General features: G+C 36.4%; 1 protein-coding gene across 2 annotated transcripts in view; it reads left to right on the top strand.

Moving 5' to 3' along the window:
* Positions 1 to 20,213, top strand: part of LOC125682085 (transient receptor potential-gamma protein-like) — a 201,279-nt gene that overhangs the window by 54,271 nt on the left and 126,795 nt on the right. For both annotated transcript variants that reach the window (XR_008800026.1, XM_048922484.2), the window contains exon 3: positions 20,180 to 20,203. Coding sequence is in view for 1 of the 2 variants with exons in the window: in XM_048922484.2 (XP_048778441.1) it covers positions 20,180 to 20,203 (24 nt within the window). In the remaining variant the exon portion in view is untranslated. The remainder of the gene's footprint in view (positions 1 to 20,179; positions 20,204 to 20,213) is intronic.

Genomic DNA, 20,213 nt, shown 5'->3' with positions numbered 1-20,213 from the left:
ATTGAGACCCAAGAACCCCATTTTGATGTACTTATGTGACATAAATGATTAGTAATTGAACAATCGGAAGTATTCGGGTGGCACCACCACATGGTGGTGCCACAAACATATACATGGCATGATGCCTCCTGCCTGCCTGAACTCTCAAGGAAAAGTCAGATTTGAGTTTACCATTTATTGCAAGAAATTCCACAAGTATATACAAGATACGGATTAACATTCATGTGAAACTTAAAGGTGAATTGGCGTTATGGCCACATTGTTACGAACGATACAAATATTGCAGGTCCAGAGGGGTATCCGGAGTACCAACCGAAGTATGAGGGCAAACCGGTGGCCTCATGTGGGCACGAGAGCCGGCATCCCAGCCTGCAAACTTACTCTGGGACCGAAAGTGCCCGCCCGATCTGCTTACCCTGTTTCATAAGATTGCCTCCCTGGTGAAGTGTACCAGTCCTCCCCCTGGTACTCCAAATGAGGTCTCCCCTTCATTGCCAAGAGGGAGAGAGGGATACCAGGACTGTAGTGATGTCCTGAGTAGCCCCAATCGACTTTAAATTTTTAACTTAGGGTTTTTTCCCTAATATACATTGTCACTTTCTGCCCTCCGTTTTTGTATGACAGAGGGGGTGAAATAACGGGCCAGATCGAACGACCACTTTACTCAATTATACCCCCCTAGACCTGCCACAGACATCGATATGATGTTCCTCCACTACCAACATAAAGGGGGGGGGGGATGACAGAAAAAGGGGGGGGGGCATAGTTGTGGTGATTAAGGAAACAATGATTTTCTGAGATATGCAGTGGAGTGCCAAGAAACTTTGTATGTTTTTAACTGGGCATGCTGACGTGTGTGGTTGTTTCTTAATGATCAGGGAGGTTTTTTGACAAGCTTGAGGGTTTTGAATGCGATATTGTTAATGTAATTTGGGATGCCTGTCGGTCTAGAGTGACATTTTGTAGTTTGATGCAGTGTGAATGTTGCTGACTGGCGGGGGTGTGGATGGTGATGTGTGAATGTTGTTGACTGGCGGGGGTGTGGATGGTGATGTGTGAATGTTGCTGACTGGCTGGGGTGTGGATGGTGAATTGTTCTGTGCTAGGTTTGACTTAATGGCTTGTGTTTGGTAGGGGGTATTGATGTAAAGTAGCCATAGTTCAAAATTGATGAACCCCCATGATGATTGGGGGTCGGATTGTTTGCGCAGTCGGTACTGTTGGTCATATTTTGACCACCTCGCGGCCATCTGAATGTCACGCATGTACTTAAGAAGCTCTTGAGTGTGGGTTGTATATTTTTCGAGCATTACACTCGTGAAGATGAGAAAAGCAGAAGACCAGTCGGTGATTGATAAAGAGGAGCTGACTTTGGGTTTAACAAAGCACATTGTGCCATTCTTACCGTATTTTGCCGAATATAATACGCACTTTTTTTAGAGAATATTTTTGTGCCAGAAAGGGGTGCGTATTATATACCTCAATAGGTTTTTGACCTTTTTTTCCAGATGAAACTCGGTGATTAAGTAGTGTAATATTTCACTCAAAGACCAAGGCTTCGGATACTGTACGCCTTTTCACGTTCACCTATTTATTAACTAGAAAATTCGACCTCAAGAAAATTACTACAGAAACGTAAAATTGCAGAAAATGTGATATATGTACTTACAATATCTAAATAATTCAATTATCATGAAACAAACAGCCAATCAAATTGCATTGGATCTGACTATTCATTACATCGCATGCCGCCATTATTGAAAGCATGTGTACATAATAATGCCTTGACACGTGCTAAAATTGTTGGAAAATAATTTTGTCACTTGCTAAAAGTTTGTTTACTGTAAGTTTTATGAATAGGCCTAATTTTTAATGAAATACTTATTTGAATCTTTTAAATAACTATTCTTGCGTAAAAGCGTGTGTTTTACGAAGCCATTGTTGTGTACACTGCTTTTATTAGATACCCCCTCCGGGTAAAGAAATACCTAACAAAATTTTTTTTCACACATTTTAATAGTCATCGTAGTTAACGAGGAGTTGATAATTTGCATCTTTGTACCTACCATGGTGTGTTGATTACAGTAAAATAAGCGATAGTTTAATTGTTTAATTTTATTTTTATAACATCGGCTATTTGATTGATTTGAAGTTTCAACAAAGGAAATATCAAGTCAGTTAAGACTTTAATGCTACAAAATCTCGTGCTTTGCTGAAATGAACAGGCTTGTCCGGGTTGATATTTCCCTGAAGATTCTCATTGAAGATTACCGCGATGTAGACCTCATCTCAAAAAGTTTTCAAATTATTGTTCGTTGTTTAGAATTCATTATTTCTGCAAAAATATGAAGTGAAAATTAACACCAAGTATAAAATAAAGATTACCGCTTGGTCGAAATTTTTGCTGCGTATTATACACCCGAAGTGCGTTTTTTCACCAACTTTTAGGCTCAAAGTGGGGGGTGTGTATTAAACACCACTGCGTATTATATTCGGCAAAATACGGTAATAAGAATTTGGCCCTGAGATTCAAGTTGATGGTCCAGTTCTTGACCAGATTTTAACAACAACGTAAGATCGATGTATTTGCTATCCCAGATTTGTTGTTTTATTTTGGGTGGGATGTGTGAACGGACTGGGTCGAAAACGCTTGACAATGTGGGTGGGTTGTATTCTGGGACAGTGAAATTGGGGCCTGAAAAATGGCTATATGTCTGCGTAACGTCTACCGGTGGAATTAACCAACTATTGTCACACTCACCTGCCATATCCAGCGAATCTATTTCATTAGTTGTGCCCAGAAGAGGTTGGACCGGGGCTTCTGGTCCTGGTACCGCTGCAGTGGCAACAGCGGATGGCATTGTTATAACATCCTGCCCTCGTGGCCGTGAGGGCTCCGTGTCAGGCTGTATGGGGTGTCTTCCACGACGGGGTCGGCCCTTCCCCCTGGCTGGGGATGCAAAATTTGCTATTCCGTCTGCTTTCGAGCATCTAGTAATTGGCCTGAAGACCGGGAGCATCGTTGATGTAAATAGATGTGGCTGCTGTCTGAATGAATGCTGTCTGTATAAGTTCAGGTCGGTCTACAAAATGAAGCGGAAGTTGCGCATATATTGCAGGGTTTGAAATTAACTTTTTCAAGCACTAGTCCGTATGGACTAGTCACTGTTGATGTTCACTAGTCAGCAAAGCATTTCACTAGTCCGTCCAGTATATCATAAAATGTTCTTCATTTTATTCAATAGTATTTAATCAAATCAAACACATCACAGTTGCAAACAATTCAATTTCTGACACCTACAGAAGAAAATGTGACCACTATATTTTATTTCGCATTCAAGATCTTCAGAAGCATACAATATTAACCTCCGAGTTAATCCTTTTATAAAGGTCCATAAGTGCGTTCGAGATCGACGTTCCTGTTGTTTTGGTGCTCAGATCTTAGAGTCACAGGAGTTCGAAATTTTATCAATAAAGTCAAAAAAATTCACTCGATTGACCAAGTCATGAGCTATAGTGTTATGAACTACTGTGTTAAGAGTCACGAATGACGAGAACATGTGCGCACAAACGTGCATGTTCTCAGACCACACTACTTGCAATTCTTGCACCTAGAACACGTTCTCGTGATGTGTACTCGGCGTTTGGAATCGGCAGGAATTTGACAATTTGTGCACGTTCGAAGAACGGCGGTCTCAAACGCACTCCATGTGTTTGGAAGATCAGGCTGTCATAGTCATGCAAACACTTGACCATGCAGGTAATCAACCATAAGTTCAAACATCTAAGAGACTCAGACAAATCTTACTAAAAATCTTTACCAATTCAAGATTGATTTCCGGATTTTCACTAGTCCGTACGGACTAGTGCTATAGAGAGTTCACTAGTCCAACACGTTTTTTACTAGTCTCGGACTTACAGACATGAGTTAATTTTGAACCCTGTATTGAAGGTCGAACCCAAGGTGATTGGGCTACATGCCGGTTGACATGCAGATAGGTTTACAGACCTGCTAAAACTATGGGTTAAAACTCGGTAAAATCCTTGTCAATTAAACAGGATTATTTAGATATAGGAATCAAATAATCTCCATTACAGTTTATATAATATCTTTCTCAACTAACAATGACCACCCATGCTTTTACAGTGTGTCTCATGGACTTGTGTCATCATGATGTCATATTTTCTGTGTATGGAGGACGAATCGTAGCATAAATGAAAATTCAAATTTTACGGTTCGTGGTCACATTAAAGACACCCTTTTCAACGTCTTCCGCAAATTATATTTCTTTATATTTTTGATATGTTGTTAAGACTGTATTGTAGTATAACTTAAAGAAATAAAACCTTTTGTAGTAATTATCTTGAGGTCATTTTGTATATTGACTAGACTATAGTTTAAACATATGTTTGTAAGAACTTGATTAATAAATTTTAAGGTTGCATAACTGTAATACTATTTGAAGAATAATAAATGATTTAGAAATAAGAGAAAATAGATAAAAATGCAGGAAGTCAGGAATAAAATGCAATATACTTTGAGTCGAAATATAATCTTGAGAACTTGAACATTCCATTACCTTTAAGTAAGTAAGTTAATTTTATTTAAAGTCGGCACTGTATACAAATAGCAACAAATAACATGAGCTCTTCAGAGCTCTTAAACCACTATCACAGACAAAATAAAATATCACAAGGTAAGCATGCAAAAACACATATAATATTATACATATTTACACGCATACTGTATAGATAGACAGTTTCAGAAGTTATAGACCATGGGCCAGTAACACATTACCTCCTCCCCCCAGGGATTTTTCTACACTATGATTTTTTGAAAGTGTATTAAAAATGAAGGTAAACGACGATTGTTTGACAATTTTATGTTGGGGCGTTTTCAAGATATGACGACTAGAATTTCTGATTTTTTTTGCAAATTTGATGTGACCATTACTGTTACCGCATTTAACTTTGTAAGGCAGACGGTGCACAATTTGCTAAGGGCTATTCTGGTATTGAATAAAGCGTATAACACATGGTAAATGGTCATTTCTAGGCAATATTACTTTGTATAGGCCTAATTCACAATCTTTAGTTAGCCGGTAAGTAAGTTATATAACTTTCAACGTAGAATATCACTCTCTATGTATATTTAATGTATGGAAGACCATTAATATATATATTCGACAAAAATAAAGCGCATAGACTATTTTTGCAGCATACGTGCAAAAAAACGGGGAAATATTATTAAATAATGATTCAGCTGTAGAGAAAACAATGAACTAATTTATCAATTATGTAGTTTAATGAATTATATTCTGCATTTGTAAGATAGATAAACTAGATATATCGTCATACATACAATTCAATTGTACAACTTTTCAATTTTCTTGTGACTTTGAAAGATGTCACTTAGAAAAAAACCTTTAAATCTTGAGCCCGGAAAGAAATCTGTTTTAAGCTCCCATCAAAATTAAGAAAAAAGGTGTATCATACATTATGAACAGAATGTAAAGGATAATGACATAAAATCTTTTACGGAGCAAAGTTTCCAAAAAATCTTGGAAGTGGCAGAGATTAGAAAGCAGAGTCCCAAGAATAATAAAGACATAGATTGTTTACCAGAAACTTTAGATGACGATTTGCATGGCTTCCATCGCTGGTGTTATCAACAATTTACAAATATTAGTTACTTGAAGCGAAAATTGAGTATTGAGGAAAGTCGCGCTGAGTCGAGTGAACAGCCAATTTCTAAAAGCAAGAGACGTTCTCTCAACCAGTGTTCACTATCAGCACTTTTCCCATCCGATAAGTGTTTGTTCTGTGATAAAGAAACTCTAAAGTACAAAGGAGAAAAACAGAAACTGGTAAAGTGTGTCACAAAAACAGCAGAAGAGCCTTAAAAAAATCTGCAGAGAATAAAAGGGACCATGACATAATAAGTACAGTTCGAGATATTGATTTGGTTGCCAGAGAGGCGATGTACCATCCAATCTGTAGAAAAACCTACACTAGGTCCGATGACCGAAACAAGTCCAAAACTAAAGATCAGGTGAGTCTTGAGCATCACGGAAAGGCATTTGATCCGAATATATAGAGGTGAATATCATGCAGAATTACATGGTTGAGAGTATGACAATGCTCAGGGAGAGATATTTGTCATTTATGCAAAGCAATTATCCCAACTCATATAACAATGATTACAAAACTTGCAAACTGAAATCAAAGTTTGAGAGAAAATTTGGTTGTAAAATCAAATTTTGGAAAACTCCAAAAGGCGAACTCGTTTATTCTACACGTGTTGCTACTGGACAAGCAATTGAATCTGCATTCACGTTAGCCCTTTCAGCCAAACGACAAGTCAAAGAATCTGCTATGATAATCAGAAGGCAGATTTTCGACTGCCACAAAACTTCCAAGAACCTACTATGGCCACCCCTCCATCATCTCTAAATACAGAGAATAATGATCTTCCAAATCTACTTATTACGTTTTTCTCTCAAGTCGTATCAAACAACCCCTCTTCTCTTTCTTCAAGGGCAAAAAGGTTCGTCAAATCGTGCTCCCAGGACATATGTGCCTCAGTTACGAATGGCAAATGGATGTTACCTAAGCATCTCACTCTTGCAATGACTGTACGTCATCTTACCGGAAGTGCAGAGTTAATTACACTATTAAACAGATTAGGTCACTGTAGAAATTACTCCCAGACGCTGGAGCTTGAAACTGCTATTTGCAACGTGATTACAAATTCTGGATCAATTCTGCCTGCAAACATATCTCTTTCAAATAACTCAGTGATTCATTTTGCTTGGGACAATTTTGATCTCAATGAGGAAACACCCTCAGGAGCTGGAACGACTCACACTGCCCATGGTATTGTTATACAGGAGGTATGTGTGCATGATGAAGATAACCAAAGGTCCTCTAGACAAATCGTGCTGGAGAGGAATAAATCTAGAACAGTTTCAGTAAAATCGGAAGAGCTAGCCCCTTGTTTCGTGAAGGCTAAAACATCACCAGCTGTCAATACCACTTGTGTGACCCCTCTGCAGACCACCAATGGTAAAGGAGACATGTCTCATTTCTTTTGGGCATACTGTAGGAAGCATTCTGGTGAACTAACCATACCGCCTTGGGCAGGATGGTTATCTACAACAGCACCTGATGGAGAAGTATTTTGTTCAACTGTTGATTATATGGTTCCAATGAATTGCCCTATTACAGAAAATACCACTCTTCAGCAGGTTATTCAGTTATCACAAGAAGCGACAAAGCTAGCTGGACAGAACGTAGTTATCATTACGTGTCACTTGGCAGTTGCAAAAGAGGCGTATGCAATAACTTGGCAAAATCCAGAGAAATACAGCGATGTCATTGTTCGTCAAGGAGTCTTCCATATATTATGCTCTGCATTAGGAACGATTGGGAAAAGAATGAACGAGAGTAGACTTGCACACATATTTATTGAGTCTGGAATATGTGCAAGTGGTTCTATTACTAAGGTAATGTCCGGAAAACATTATAACAGGGCATTGAGAGTTCATAAACTAGTACTAGAAGCGTTGGAGAGACTTCTCGTGGACTTATTCGAGAAATCAAATGGCGATCACGCTCTAAGCGAAAATGCAATGGAGCGGATTCAGTCATTGACAGATACACCTTCTCATGAAAACCTACAGAGCGTGTTGGAAAACGAGAAATGTGCTAACCTCTTTGGCTCATACGTGAAGTTCAAGAAAGCGGTTAAAGAGGGAGTATATGGCGCAACTGCACAATTTTGGTTATCATACATGGATATGGTTTGGTTGATTCTTAACTGTATCAGAGCAACAAAGGAAAATGACCTTGAACTTCATGTGTCAACTCTATATAGCATATGCTCGTGGTTTTTCGCTTATGATCATATGAACTATGCCAGATATACGACCGTTTATCTTATCACGTTGCTCAATTTATCAGAAACACACCCAGGGGCAAAGCAGCTACTTCAACGAAATGGATTCAGTGTTTCTCGGTCAAACATTCCAAATTCTAGGAATATGGTTGACATCACGATCGAGCAGACAATCAATAGACATACTAAATCACATGGTGGAATCATAGGATTTAGCAGAAACTATGCAGCTTACTACAGATGGTGTATCACCCGACAGTCAAGGGCACAATATGCCGAAGCCATTATGTCTATGGCAGACATTTTTGTAGAGGAGGATGCCATTCATAAGGAGATGAGACCTTCCCAGATCAAAAGTAGCGAGGAAGATGTTGGCAAGGTTGTTCAGGCATTTTGTTCTTTTCAGAACCCTTTTATAGTTGACAATAAAGAAGAACTGTATTGTTTATCGTCTGGTGTTCCTGCTCATAAAGCAGTGCGGGATGATCTTCTCCATGCTATACAAAAAGGTGAAAATGCCCGTAATGATTTATTCGTAATCGTTTGGTCGAGAAAACCATTGACTTTCATTCACCTCTAAAGAGAATGAATTTAAAAACATTTGGGTCATCTGGACTCGTCAAACGAGTGAAAAGCACATCAAACAGATTGCTACAAGTCAAAGCTGAGCAAAATGTATTTGGGCAGTTAATTCTCCTTTCGATCAAACACAATTTAGACATTCAATTAACACTATCATATCCTCTCGGACCGGTTCCATGGTCACTGGCTACTTTCGATGGATTTCCAATGAAAACGGACAAGGCCAAACTTCTTCACCCTCTTGAAGCTGATATTGATCCAAGCACAATGCCTTCCTGCAATTCTGCTTCTTATATTGTTGATGGCAACGCCCTTCTTCAGAGTTTCGTCTCGGTACCGGACACTTTTGAAGGTCTCACTGAATCAGTCTTTGCAAGACTTCCAAAAACTATTTGTGTTGACTTTGTAACAGACTCATATTACCCAGATTCGATCAAGTCCATAGAAATAGTTCGTCGGGGAAATTCAAAGACTTTCCTTGTTTCTGGACCCAAGACAAAAACACCACGGGACTCGAAGTCCTTTATGTCAAATGACTCAAACAAAACACAGCTGATTAATCTGCTATTCACAGAATGGCAACAAGATAAATACGCAGTAAAACTACATCATAGGCAGCTTGTCTTCGTATGTGGAAAAGACTGTCATCTTTGACAAGTGCCGATGCAGCTACTGTTTGTGTTACGCCTGTTCCTGAATTGGAATCTTTACAAGAAGAGGCAGACACAAGGATAATCTTGCACTTGCACCATATAGCCTCAAATACCAATAATTCAACAATCATTGGTGCGATCCCCTGATACTGATGTTTTAGTTCTTCTTTTGCATCACTCAGGAAGCATACAACAGGACGTATATTTTGATACGAGAAATGGAAATAAAAGAAGACTCCTTAACGTGAAAGACATCATAGCCTTAAATCAAGATATATGTCCTGTACTGCCAGCTTTCCATGCTTTCAGTGGATGCAATACAACAAGTGCATTTGTGAGGCGCGGGAAAGCAGGACCCCTAAAAGTTCTGAAGAAATGTTCAGAATTTAACGAAGTCTTAATTCTCTACCTTCGGAAAATCGGCATCTGTTTCCAGTGATTTACACACAGCTCTAGAAAAATATGTTTGTGCAATGTATGGGAAACCAAATTATACAGACATTAACAAGTTGTGGTATGATTTATTTACTGAAAGATTCCAGTCAAAATCAGAATGTGTGCTCTCAAACTATGATGGAATAGATCTGAGCTTGCTTCCTCCATGTAGAAATACTCTTCACATGCATGTTTTAAGAGCCAATTATCAAGCCCTCATTTGGAATACTGCTCATGAAGCATTCCCAGACACTCCCTCTGCTGTAGGAAATGGCTGGAAACGAGATGAAGACACGGGTCAAATCCAGTTTGAATGGACAAGAGGGCCGATTCTTCCTCTTGAACTCATAGACATAATAAGCAATTCATCTGAACCTGAACAGGACAATGAAGATGATATTGATATGTGCAATAGCTTGGAAGATGAATTGTTCAATGATGACATGTGAATATTTTTTGTGTTACTTACCTTTGATAAATCCATGTAGTTACATGTATATACAGTAAAACTCGAATATAGCGAACACGGATATAGCGAAATTACGGCTATAGCGAAGTGAAATCGATTTCCCCGGCAAATTCTTTATATATTCTATATAAAAATCTGCGTCTATAACGAATAGCGAATTTACGGATATAATGAAGTAAATTTCTACTCCCCTTGAATTAAAAATGAACATAAAATCACCTTTTATAACGAATCTTTTTTCTCCTTGTGATTTGTAACAATCGCTTTCCATTGCCATAAAGGACCCACAATTATAATGAAATTTCTGTTTGTATTTTTCAAAAGAGGTTGTTAATGCAAAATAATACTTATACATACGTTTAGCAAATGTATTATCGGTATTGTTTACTATTCTCGTTAATTAAATTTGAAGTTTGATTGCATTTATTTGATGGTACACTCCTTTATTTGTGTAAAGCAACAAGTAAATGACAACTGCAATAAACTGTTTGTATGTATTGTACATAATTTTGTTGACATTTTTCTTTCGACATGTTCTTGCATGACTTAATAATCCATCAAGAAAATTTATCATATATAAATCAGTGTGTATAGTTCTTGTATAAAAATATTTCTTCTCAAAAATACATAGGCTTAATTTCTCTTGGAGACAATACAAACGCAAGTACATCGATTGCTGCTTTCTTATACAAATGATATACATGTAGAACAAATCAGTTTTATAACAAATTCGTTATATTTGAATTATGAATTCGCTATAGGTGTATAGTGAAGTACGCTTATAGCAAATTTTTATAGACTGTCCGCAGAAATTCGCTATATCAAAGTTTTACTGTATGTACAAAATGCCAGAAGATTTTCAACACTCCAAAATTCACCAATATACCTTGCATTGATATCAAATAACTTGATATATAATCAAAGGGTAATTTACGTTCACAAAATACTTGTTTGCAAATGTCAATAACAGCTATATTCAATCTGGACAATTTTTCCAGTTTTCGGTGATTATTCTTACAAATTTCATGTTCTTCGCCCCAAAACTCATAAACGCCCCAATGTAGGAATGTCAAACAACCTGAGTTATAATCAAGGGACTATATGTACTTTCAGAAAATAATTGTTTTTAATGGTCCATATTATCTACATAGGATCATAAGAGGTTCTCCATTTTTCGGCGATTTTATATGTAAAAAATCATGTTTTAGCCCCCAAAACTCATAAATGTCCCCACATATTTATGTCAAACAACTTGATATATAATGAAAGGGTAATATACGTTCGCAAAATATTTGTTTGCAAATGTCCATCACAATTATATCGGATCTGGAGAGTTTTTCCAATTTTCGGCGATTATTTTCCCAAATATCATGTTTTTCACCCCAAAACTCATAATCGCCCCAACGTAGGAATGTCAAACAATCTGATTTATAATCAAGGGACTATGTACTTTCAAAAAATATTTGTTTGCAAAAATCCCTAGGGGGGGTCCCCCATTACCTTTACTAGTCCATGGTCTATTAAAAATTAAATACAAACCAAACAAATCTTTCACTATAAAATTTAAGCATTAAATTCAAACCACAGCATTAAAGCTGACATGAATTAATAAATACGTACACCTTTCTCATCTTATCCGCCATATTTCTCTCAGGTAGCCTAATTTTCTCTACCCGTATATACCCCAAATGTGAATGTCACACTTGAGTGATTTTTCTAGGTGGACTCGACCAGTGCACATCTCCGATAGTAATATATAGAGAATGCGAAACAAATAAAATCACATTTTAAAACATTATGCTTTGCTCAAAATTGTATACCAATGCAACATTCCGAAAGTTTAGATAATTTAGAAAAAAATGCTAAAAACCTGTTCTTGCATACTTGCAAGTGCATGCAAGTATTTTCAGTTTCTTATGAAATAAATGCAGAGAAATCATTTGCCAATTACATACTGATAGAATGGAATAAGCAAAGAGTATAAAATATATTATTTATATCAATTCTTGCAAAATACAGGTCCATGCCATATGCATAATCTGTGGCATATTCGCCAAAAAAAACCCCCGTATTATATACGGACGTCTATTCAACAGGTATCGGAGATGTGCACTTACCGAAAATATTAGATTATCTATATTCTAATAAATCCACGAAACAAAATGATAAACTCCATTTGTATCTCGTTAGAACTTTACAACACGTTGTCATTCCATTATACAGACTGCAACACACTTCACCCGTGCCAAACAGGGTGTCTTCAATCAGGGGAGATGTCGGAGTCGAAAAATTTTTCTTGTATTGAATGCTTGTCTGGTCGAAGTTTTACAGTTTATAGAAATCGGGAATCTAATCATATACACTGAGCTTCTGGTTGGATATATTGCGTGCTCAATTCAAAATATACAAACTTGGATATACAAATAAGGGAATAATGATCGAAAATATACATCTGTTTGAAAATGCGGGTATTACATTTGCAATCCATAATAAACAGTTGATTACACAAAGACACATATAAAAGGAAATGTATAAACGAAAATATAGTTTTATTGTCTCTTTGGGAACCACATAATTATTTACGGTCTCTGTATGTCCATATTCATTCATTGAACAGGAGAGAGAGAGAGAGAGAGAGAGAGAGAGAGAGAGAGAGAGAGAGAGAGAGAGAGACCTACTTTGATGCTTCCATGTACAGTATATCATTTCACAGAAGGAAAGAAAATTGATCACTGATATAATGGTAAGCTTACAAGTATTAAAACATTCCAGCTATTTAAAAATTTGTTATTGACAATATATTAAAAACTTACAGGAGTTGATGTTTATAATTGAATTAATAACAAATTTTAAAAAAATATTAGTTTAAACTGTGCATGTAGAAAATACTGACTTTGTATGTTAGAATAACGGAAAAAAGTAAATTGTCAAAAAAGTGGGGAGAGCAGACCTGCCCACCCCAACCCCCTGTATATGTGCCTGAAACAACATATCAATTCGTGTTGAAAGAAAGGAGCATATCTGCATTTCATTAAATTCCAAAGGAGCTCGAATTTATGTGTTCCCCTCCTATTAATTATTTTGTATGCAAGATTCGTTCCGAATTTTGAATCATGCTTTCAGTCAGAGCAGAATTGAATTCATTTTGAAGTACATCTAGTTTGAATGCAGATGTGGGGTTCCTTCTTTTAATTTCATCAGACTCATTAGAACCCCCTCACCCAAACTATGCATGCAGCTTTGTTTTCATTAATATCTAAATCGGCATATGAATCTGGATATAGATTATATAATGTTTTTTCGTGATAGATATCGATACTAGAAAATGTTTATACTCTTGCCTTTTGCTTATCCTACTAATGCATTATACAGTAGATTGACACTGTATCATATCAAATAAAACCTCAACACAAATTTTACTGATTTATGAATACTAACATCTTATCGAATACATTTGAATTTGAAATTTCGACGTACAGCGGTATGTCTAATTTTCAGAATATATCCATTGCGCCAGATCTACGAAATGAAAATAATCATTATGGCATGTTACAGACACGTTAAAACACACATATGCTATAGTCCTGCAATGCATGCATGCGATTTTTCTGAATACATGTATTTATGCATTCGTGAATGAAGTTTCTATGCTTAAAACTATCTTGGCCTTTATGCATTTTGTTTTTTGATTTTGGTTTACCATTCCTTACACTGTGTAAATGAAGGAAAACTTGGTAAAGGGTGCAATTCTACACCATACAATTAGTATGCATGCATGTGTTGAAAAGCAAAATGTACATGTAATAACCAGACATGTATCGTCATTTTTCGGGGAGGAGGGGGGGGGGGGGGGGGGAGGGGGAGGTTTACAACAGGAAGAAAAAAATGGAAAATTGGATTCTTCAAAATTTCTTGCCATTCAAAATAATAATTAAAAAAGATGAACGAAAACAGCAATAAAATAAAACAAAAAACCCCAAACAAACCAAGATGTTTTATCCGATGTTCAAAGTCCGAATGTGGGGTGAAGGGTTAAAAGAGTCTTTTACTTTGACTGCCTCAATAATTTTCCCCATCACTTCATTTTCTTCCACCGTTGGGGGTGGGATGGGGTGGTTAGAGTCCTCTACTATGAGTGCCTCATAATATCTACTATTATATCAGAACTTTCAAGCTGGGGTCAAGTGGGGGGAGGGGTCACCCAATATATAATTTATTTGCATTACAAAATAACGGCCTCTCACCTCTGTCGGTGCGGGTTCGAATCCCGCTCGCGCCAGTAAGTGAGAAAGTTTCCCAGTTTACTTTCGGAAGGTTGGTGGTCTCTTCCTAGGTACATTGTATCTGGGTTCTCTCTTCCACCAACAAAAACTGGGCGCCACCAGATAACTGAAAAAATTTTGAGTGTGGCGGAAACATAAAAAAACAAACAAAATAACAAAAAATGGATATTGTTATCAAAGGTGGGGGACAGACACTCTTGTCCCCTCCCCTTGATTCTATGTGCTTGATAACGACGCATAATATGATAAACTCAATTATTATACCCCCCGCAACAAGTTGGGGGGGGGGGGGGTATACTGGAATCGGGTTGTCCGTCTGTCTGTCCCTCCGTCCGTCTGTAGATGCAATGGTTTCCGGGCTCTAAAGCATTATCCTTTCCACCTACCATCACCATATCATATATATGGACTACCCATGGAATGAAGATGTTCCCTATCGATTTTGGGGTCAAAAGGTCAAAGGTCAAGCGCACTGGACATCGAAGTAGCAATATGGTTCCCGGGCTCTAAAGCGTTATCCTTTCCACTTACCGTCACCATATCATATATATGGACTACCCATGGGATGAAGATGTTCCCTATTGATTTTGGGGTCAAAAGGTCATTTAAGGTCAAGTGCACTGGACATCGAAGTAGCAATATGGTTTCCGGGCTCTAAAGCGTTATCCTTTCCACCTACAGTCACCATATCATACATATGGACTACCCATGGGATGAAGATGTTGCCTATTGATTTTGGGGTCAAAAGGTCAAAGGTCAAGCACACTGGACATCGAAGTAGCAATATGGTTTCCATTTAAATTCTTTAACGGCTTTTTTCATCACATGGAGATGCTGTGTTCCTAGATACCTTTTGGATCATAATACTGAAGTTTTACCTATTACCATCTCCCTTTGGGAGATTGGGGTAAGCGGGGGGTATTTTTAGTGAGCATTGCTCACAGTACCTCTTATTCATTCTTGTCAAGAATTTTATACATGAATTAGCATTTCGCAAATTCTATGGTCATTATAACGATCTAGTTTGCCAATACAACCTATCATTGGGTCAAATGCTGTATGACATGTTTCACGCTGATTGTCAGGCCGTTCTTGGCACACTGATTTTGACTCCATTTACTTGATCAAGATATAGGGCTCACGGTGGGTGTGACTGGTCGACTGCCTATACTCCTCCTAGGCACCTGATCCCACCTCTGGTACGAAATCGTCCGACTGTTGAATAAACTGGAAGATAGCACGCCTTAAAAAATTGCCAAATCGCGTATATAGTTCAATAACATGTATGAAAAGCGCACGGATCGGCATAGGAAATGTGCTGAGAATAATGGTGAATATTCCGAGAAAGAATATAGGAAAGGTGCTCCACACATAACTTTCAGTTTTAGAGCTATAAAGGAAAATGCTGTTGCAATTTATAAAGTAATAGTACAACAATGCATTTAAAACAAAAGACAAGGATTTTACGCAATAAAAAGTTTGGATTCTTTCATATGACGTGAAGAATTGATAAGAATATTGTGGCTGTAAATTTTTGACGTCTCATATTGCGCCACTCTACCTAGCACTATAGTAGTATGAATTGTTTTTCTTGAGAAATAAACTAGGTACACCACTGAAATGTTAATCATATATCATTCTACAAAAGAATAAGGAAGAAAATGTAATAGTTTATTAATATTTCGCTGAATAACTTTAGAGTTTTGTGCTGTCTACGAACTTTTGAGACAAATCTTGTGTATTTAGAAATCTACAGTATATAATCATCTGGTAGTCGATTCAGAATATGAAGCCTTATTCCTTATCAATTCATGGAGTATGTATACTGTTAAAATGCTCATTAAAGTAAATGTACACAGTCTGATTCTTATGGAGCGCCAAATTAACATAAACTCAAATATTTGAAGATATCATCAATTCATTTGATGCGCGCAACAAATTAATTAAAGATCTCTTCAAATAATTAATGATATCTTCAATTCTTAATTATTGCGCGCATTAATTGAATTGATAATATCATTAATTCTTCAGCTGAATTGATGCGCGCTTTCATTGAATTAATGATCTCTTCAAATGAATTAATGATATCAACAATTGAATTGATGCGTGCTACAATTCAATTGAAGAGAGCAATAATTGATATAATGCATGCATTAATTCATTTGATGAGAGCAATAATTGATTTAATGTGCGCATTAATTCAATTATTGCTCTCTTCAATTGAATTAATGATATCTTTAATTCATTTGAAGAGAGCAATAATTCTTTTAGAGAGAGCAACTATATAATTAAAGATATCTTCAATTCAACATATCTACAATTGAATTTAATGATCTCTTTAATTGAATTGTTGCTCTCTTTAAAAGAATTGATGCGCGCATTAATTCCTTATACAAAAGCATTGTAAATAATTAAAGATATCTTCAATTGAATTAAAGAGATCATCAAATTATTTATACAGAGCTCTAAATTAATTATTGCGAGCAATATTTCTACGAAATTGATGCTCTCATCAATTGAATTGAAAAGAGCAATAATTGAATTAATGCGCGCATCAAATCTATTATTGCTCTCATTAATTCAATTGATGCTCTCATCAATTGAATTGAAGAGAGCAATAATTGAATTAATGCGCGCATTAAATCAATTATTGCTCTCATTAATTCAATTGATGCGCGCATTAATTCAATTGATGAGAGCAATAATTGAATTGAAGCGCGCATTAATTCATTTGATGAGAGCAATAATTGATTTAATGCGCGCATTAATTCAATTAAAGAGAGCAATAATTGAATTGATGATATCTTCAAATAATTGAATATATTTACAATTGTTTGAGTTTATGTTAATTTGGCGCTCCATAGATTCTTCAGTGAAATTTTCGTTCAATTTCTATACTTGAATTATTAATGTACATGTAACACAAAAATTGTATGCACCACTAATACTTCTCTACATAAAGCTGATTAACACTGCTTTCTTTACCCTCCACCATCCTTACTAAAGCACTTCGACAATGCATTGTTTCTTAGAAGCTGTTTCCCTCCTATTTTTCTATATTCCTCATCATAATATACCATTACACCTTTTATTCAGGTAATTAGACCTGTATACCTTTATTAGGTCATCTGAGTTTACTCAGGTGACCTATTGCAATTGGTTGTTGTCCGTCGTCGTTCGACATGCGTCGTGCGTTAACAATTGAACATTTTTAATTTCTTCTTGATAACTACCAAGGCAATTCTTTTCAAATTTGGTATGAAGCATCTTTCGGACAAGAGGGACATAAATGATAAATTTCAGGACTCCAACACCCCTGGGTCCCTAGGGGCGGGGCAAAAACTGCCCAAAATTGACCAATTTTTAAAAATCTTCTCAACAACCACACATGTGAAAGAAAAACTAAATGCATGATGATGTAGAGGAGAATTGTAAATTTCATGATCCCCGGGGTAGGGGTTCTGACCCCAGGGCGGGGCCAAACTTGGTATTTAATGTTTATGTGTAAAACACTTAAATAACATCTTCTTTGGTGCTGTTGATACATGTACTATATTGAAACTAAATAGATATTTAGAAAGAACAGGTATTCCTTTACCAAAATTGTAAATTTGATGATCCCAGGGGTAGTGGTTTTGGTGTCAGTTAATAAATGTGTAAACAATAGACATTTTTAACTTCTTCTTGATAACTATTATTCCAATTCTTTTCAAAATTGGTATGAAACATCTTTGGAAGAAGGGGGACTTAAATTGTGAATTTCAGGATTCTTGCACCCCGGGGGCCTTAGGGGTGGGGCAAAAACTGCCCTAAATTAACCAATTTTCAAAAATCTTCTTCTCAAGAACCGGACATGTGTAAGAAAAACTAAATGCACAACAATGTAGAGCAGGAAGACCTCTACCAAAATTGTCAATGTCATGATCCCCAGGGTAGGGGTTCTGATCCCAGGGTGGGGCCAAACTTACTATATAGTGTTTATGTATAAAACACTTATTTAACATCTTCTTTAGTACTATTGATACTACATTGAAACTAAATGGATATTTAGAAGGAGCAAATAGTCCTTTACCAAAATTATAAATTTGATGATCCCAGGGGTAGGGATTTTGGTATTAGGGTAGGGCCAAAATGGTCATGCAGTTATTAAATGTGTAAACAATAGACATATTTAACTTCTTCTTGATAACTATCATTCCAATTCTTTTCAGATTTGGTATGAAGCATCTTTGGAACAAGGGGAACATCAATTGTAAATTTTAGGATTCCTGCACCCCGGGGGCCTTAGGGGTGGGGCAAAAACTGTCGAAAATTAACCAATTTTCAAAAGTCTTCTTCTCTTGAATTGCACATGTTTATGAAAAACTAAATGCATAGTGATGAAGGGCAGGGAGTCCTCTACCAAAATTGTAAATTTCATGATCCTCGGAGTTGGTGGTTTGACTCCAGGGCGGGGCCAAACTTACTATACAGTGTCTCTGTGCAAAACAATTAAATAACATTGTTTTTTCAGTGTTATTGATACTAAATTGAAACTAAATGGATATTTAGAAAGAGTAGGTTGTCTTTTACCAAAATTGTAAATTTGATGATCGATCCCCAGAGTAGGGATTCTGACCCCAGGGTGAGGCCAAACTTAGTGAATAGTATTTATTGTGTAAGTTTGATGATACTGTATAAAATCTAAATGCATACTTAGGAATATAGCAGAAAAGGATGTACAAACATGGTGAATTTCACAACACATGGATTTGACTCTATAGGATTGGGCCCAAATTAGTCGTATCTTTTGATGTTTTAATGTTAATACACCTATTACAGGGTGTCAAGTCCCTATTTATTCCTATATTTTCCTATAAACTTGAAGGTTCCTATATTTTCCCTTAAGTCATTAAAATCCCTATAAAACCCTATATATCCAAAAAATGAAAGTCCTATTTTCAAAAGTGATAAAAAAGAGAAGAAACCCCCCAAAAATCCATGCAAAAACTGATATGCTAGATTGATATTTAATGAAATTGTTATGAAGAGAATAACTATGATGATTGTATAAGAACTGTCTATTGGGTGGAAAACTGTCCACATCTGAAAGGATTTTGTCTTTGTTTATGTTTGATATTATTCTCCAGTAAAATACTATGCTTGCCAGATATTTATGCAGAAACAATCAACTTTTATTCAAATTGTTTGATAAAAACCCTATTTATTTGTGTACATCTGCTGTAAAAATCCCCATATTCGTCCCATAAACTGCAAAAAAAAAATTCCTATAATCCTTTAGACCAAAATTGGCTTGCTATTATATTATGTAAAGCCTTTCATCAGTGTATGCACTATTGAGGGCAGTGAAGTTTTAAGAACACATCTTGTTTCATACTGTTGCTGAACATTAGAATTAGCTTAGATATTCAGAACAGGAAATTTATTCTAGATTTCATAGCCCTTGGTAGTAGTGATACATTTTCACTAGTACTCGGGTGACCGTTAAGGCCTGTGGGTCTCTTGTTATTACATGTGTAATGTTCTTCCCTACGCGAATAGTTAATGACATCTGTTTTTCTCTGATGTATTTTTTTTTTTACAGTAGTTGTGTCTTTGATATGCATGCATGTATCAATTAAAGACTTCCTGCACTTCAAAGACTTAATAAAATTACTTTCCTGTTAATTGCATTGATTTGGAAGAAAATGCTATCAAGCTCAAAATCACTAACTTTATTTTTCTTTCAAAAGTATTTTAAAGACTTACACGAACATTTACAAATCTTGGAATTAATTTCCTTTGAAAAGGGCTTTGATATTATGCAAGAAGCCTTATATGTGTCTGTGCTTTAGTATAATTTTGTGTGCTTTAATTACAGTCCATTGATTCACACCAAGAAAGGGTAAGTAGTT

Source organism: Ostrea edulis, chromosome 2 (genome assembly GCF_947568905.1).
Source record: "Ostrea edulis chromosome 2, xbOstEdul1.1, whole genome shotgun sequence".
NCBI classification, from domain to species: domain Eukaryota; kingdom Metazoa; phylum Mollusca; class Bivalvia; order Ostreida; family Ostreidae; genus Ostrea; species Ostrea edulis.
The sequence above is the reverse complement of the archived record's forward strand: the minus strand, read 5'-3'. Positions and strand labels throughout refer to the sequence as shown.